The 4,163-nt window shown below is 42.6% G+C and overlaps 1 protein-coding gene across 1 annotated transcript in view; it reads right to left on the bottom strand.

Moving 5' to 3' along the window:
* Positions 1-244: 244 nt before the first annotated feature.
* The window catches only part of SLC25A20 (solute carrier family 25 member 20), a 13,272-nt gene continuing 9,353 nt past the window's right edge, over positions 245-4,163 (bottom strand). Inside the window, exons 7-9 of the mRNA XM_009648336.2 lie at positions 3,492-3,601; positions 1,951-2,075; positions 245-1,434 (exon numbers count right to left, since the gene is read on the bottom strand). Of these exons, the coding sequence (XP_009646631.1) occupies positions 1,372-1,434; positions 1,951-2,075; positions 3,492-3,601 (298 nt within the window). The 3' untranslated portion in view covers positions 245-1,371. The remainder of the gene's footprint in view (positions 1,435-1,950; positions 2,076-3,491; positions 3,602-4,163) is intronic.

Raw genomic sequence — 4,163 nt, forward strand, 5'->3', positions numbered from 1 at the left:
TTTAGTGTCTGGCTTCACAGTTAAAGAGCTGTGGCCACAACACAGCACCTAACAGGACTTGTATGACAAACGTGCGAAGTGCAGAACACTCATTTCCATGGCTCATGTCAGATATCCAAAATCTAAAAGGCAAGGGGTTAACAATTAAAGACAGCACAGCACAACTTATTTCCCAATCGCATCTCAGAATTAAGAACTGGAAAACTTTTGCAAAACCAATCATGCAAAAAGTAAATGACCCGAAGCACACATTCTAGCCAAGCAGCAGCTAGCTTTATTGAGTTCCAGTAACACTGCATCAGAACCAAAAGAAACTAAAGTTGCTTTTTGCTTCTTAGCGTTAGTCATTTCTGAAATTAAAGTATGATTATGTTTAATGATATTAAGAGAAAACCAAGAAACAGGAGCAAGAATAAAGTTAGACAAGACTGCAGAGCCAGTGTCCTCTTCATGTAACCCCCTTGCATCAGAGAAATTGAGTTCTTGGAAGCGCTGTTAAATTTTCTCAGGTCAGGGATTGAATCCCAGGACATGGCATTTGATGAATCAAATATATCGTGGGTTGCTCTGAACCACGCTGTACTTTTGAAATTGCATTTGGGATATCTTCAGTCGGACAGAAAGGGATTTCAGAGAAAAGTTCAGGATCAAACACATTTCCCCACTGACTGCCTCAGTAAAGCTCAGTACAAATGTTAAGCACAATTCATTTTTCCTCCTAGCTCCACAGAAAAGATCAGTGTGCAAGATCCGATACGGTATCTGTAATACCCCCTAACCCACTGCAACATAGCTCCCGCCTCCCTTGCTTAGTTCTGCGTTTGCTACATTACATGCACACAAGATTACAACCACTGTCCACATAGAAATAGCCACAACTAAAAAACTACAAGAGATGAGAACATTATCTGACATTGTTTGTAGATACTAGTATGTGCAGCTGCTAACTCATGCCCTGAGAGTTAAGTACACACTGCCAAACAATTACTTTAAGGAAGTTTTTCAGCATTAATAGCTATATGTTTCTTCAGTAAATAAAGAATTACATTTTAAGAAGTGTCCCCTTCTTCCATGAGGAAGTACTTAAGGTAGTGTGTGTAATAGTGACAGCTGTCCGTCAGCAGCATTACTGCTGTGGTACATTGGCTCAGGAGGCAGGTGGATCACCTCTCACTCCTCATCAACTCTGTTTCAGAGCTACAGCTTACATTTCTGAATGGCACATAGCACCACCTAAAGAATGTGAGGAAGGCAAAAAGGTGTTAGGCAAGCAATCATTCTTGAAACTTCAAGTGATCATTCGTTTATTACTTTGAGGCAGACTTGCACTCTCTTCCTTCTCCTCTCTAATTTCCAAGGACTTCCTGGTCTTCACAGGCCCGGTGCAATCCAGTTAAGAAACTTCATAGCAACTTCAAAACCAAGAAAACATGCCTGGGAAAGAGAGAACACACAGGATTCTAAAAACCCATTCCAAACAAAGTTTTTGAAATGCAGCACTATAGACACCTGACGTGGCTGATGTGGCAGGAGGAAGAGAACAAAAAATGCTCTTGGACCACAGGCAAGAATTCTACTATATCCCCCTACACAAAGGCTGAATTTCTGCTCCATTCAGCTCATTATTTATTGAAGGGGAAGCCAGTCCAAGCATATTCACACATTTCTGTCTTCCACTGGTGGATGTACAATCAGACAAGAAATACTATCAGAATGAGTCAACAAAGGGCTTTCATGCAAAGCTTCAAAAAAAAGGTTTGCTTGGTGTTCCCCCCTAGATTAAGGTACATTTTTAGAACCTGGACACCAACAGCCAAAAGTATCTGCAGTGACAAGAATCTCACTGAAATGGTACAACAGTAAGCAGCCAGTCATCTCCTCTACAGACTGCAAATATTCACTGCGAGCGTCCAGGTCCCCAAAACCCATCTGGAATTGCAATTTACTTACTGCGTTAGCAGGAAATGCCCTGATCATTACAGCTGTGAAGCCCTTGTACAGAGATGCAACTCCTTCCTCTTTGATAAGTTCTCTCAGCACATCTCTAAAGCCATTTGGATATTTTCCTGGAGGAGCTGAAAAGGATACAAGACATTAGCTAAGATGTGTGGCAGTCACAAGCACTGAAGAACGTGGCGTATGTAACAGCCCAGGATTTTCAACAGGTTCATGTCACTGTACCATCTAGGTGACGCCAGAATCCAAGCATTGCTGAAGCTAAGTTGTGAAAACGTCTGCTTGGGAAACAAAAAAGACACTTTACTAAAGCCTCAGTAAACAGAAGGTAAGTGCTCACCATCACCACGAAGAAGTTACCTAACCAAGTCATGGAGGGCAGGGAAGAAAGGAAAATAACTTTTGTCAGGGTTGGATGTCTGAACTGTTACTTGCACCACTGATCACAGCTCTCCTAAAAGCTGCAATTAGGAAATAGGAAGGTTAGCTGTAAAAACTGGTGAATTTTGTTTATAAGAAACAGAAAATGATCCTGTTGCATGCTCCAGCCAAGAGTAGCAACAAACTTCAAGTGAAAAGCACATGTTGATGTTACACAGATTTGCTGCAGTGTTTTGAAAATGTTATTTTATTCAAAGAACAAGTTCTTCCTTCTCCCAACACTTCTCTGGAAAGTACTGCCTCTGCCAGCCCTCTGAACACGCAGCTCCACAAACCAACCCAGTTAAACAGAACCACCATTAAGGCACATCATCTATACAGCACCATTGGGGATTGGCTCAGTGGATGCAAGGATGCAAGGCTGTAATGTATTTCACACTCAGCCCTTGGTACGATATCAAACAACCACAGGAGCCATTATTCAGAGAAAAAGAAAAGTTTCCTGCACTAGATTGCCATGATCCATGACTCAAGAAAAATGGTTACTGTCCAGTGGAGAGCTGAGTCCACAGACAGAGAATACGAGGAGCCTTAACAAAAACAATCATTGATTAGGACTCCCAAAGAAACCGAGGAAAAACCTGTCAGACTTCACTGAAGCTTAAAGCCTGGGGCCATCCTCACTATAACTGGCCACAGATACTTAAGAGCAGATCTGCTAGTCTAAAAGCAATGCTCTCAGCAAGGCACGCCTAGCTACTATAAGTTTCAGACAGCACAGGCTACAACTGATACAACTATATCTGTGAAAGAACAAAACCTCTCAAAGAATTACTTGTAATAAAACAGCCATTGCAAGCTGTTCTATTATTATGATTTCTATGCTTAGGTTTCAAAACAGGTCTCTCAAATCGATCATTATATTAGCAGGGAGGCAGAAACAGAGAAGTGCAGCCTGATTTGCCAAAAATCTCGAGGAAACCAACTAAAAAGCTCAGAACACGCTTGGGTTTTTCATGTACTTGTCTCAAGCAGTGCTCAAGACATGCTGCCTCCCAGATGCCATGCTCAGATGGCATCTGCCATCACTGCCCAGCCCATTCCCAGGAGCACTGCACTTGAGTGTGACCACGACAAGCTGGCATGCAACTCACCAGTCTGGAAACGGGATTTCAGCACATCTGGTGGAATGGCAACTGCCCAGTTGAAGATCCCAGCCAGGCCCCCAGCAAAGAGGATCCTAGGCACACTGAGGTCACTCACACTGTGGCAGGATTGGGGTGGGGTGGGAGGAAAAAAAAAAAGTAAAAACTCATCTGTTTTGACTAAGGTGGCAACCAAAGAGGCAGCCTGGCTGACAGCCAGAAGGCAGCACAATGCTGCAGACACAGAGTACAGTGTCTGAGCAAGATTTCAAGAATTAGAGCCTTCTGGGCCAAATGTACTAACTCCACCCTAAAGGTTCAAATCTTTTCATTCAGCAGCACACACATAAATGCTCTGGGGGAAAAAACCAACCAACCAACAACCCCCAACAACAAAACCCCCCAGCTCTTTGTGCACACACAGGGGTGAAAGTGAAGAGACCTACTTTAAGTATTCCTTACATGGCCAGTAAGATCCAAGGCTAGAATCCAAGAGAAACTCAGAATACTATTTTCTCAGTTAACCCCAGACCAAAACAGCTCAATTCACAAGACGAGCAATGTTTTTTCTTAAAATTTGTTTTGATGATACTGTTCTAAATCTCTTCATAACTGGGGAGATTCATCAGCAGCATCTGGGAAGTCCAGAAAAATGACGACTGTGAGATTTCACTAACCTCT

Source organism: Egretta garzetta, unplaced genomic scaffold (genome assembly GCF_000687185.1).
Source record: "Egretta garzetta isolate BGI_Z169 unplaced genomic scaffold, ASM68718v1 scaffold91, whole genome shotgun sequence".
NCBI classification, from domain to species: Eukaryota; Metazoa; Chordata; class Aves; order Pelecaniformes; family Ardeidae; genus Egretta; species Egretta garzetta.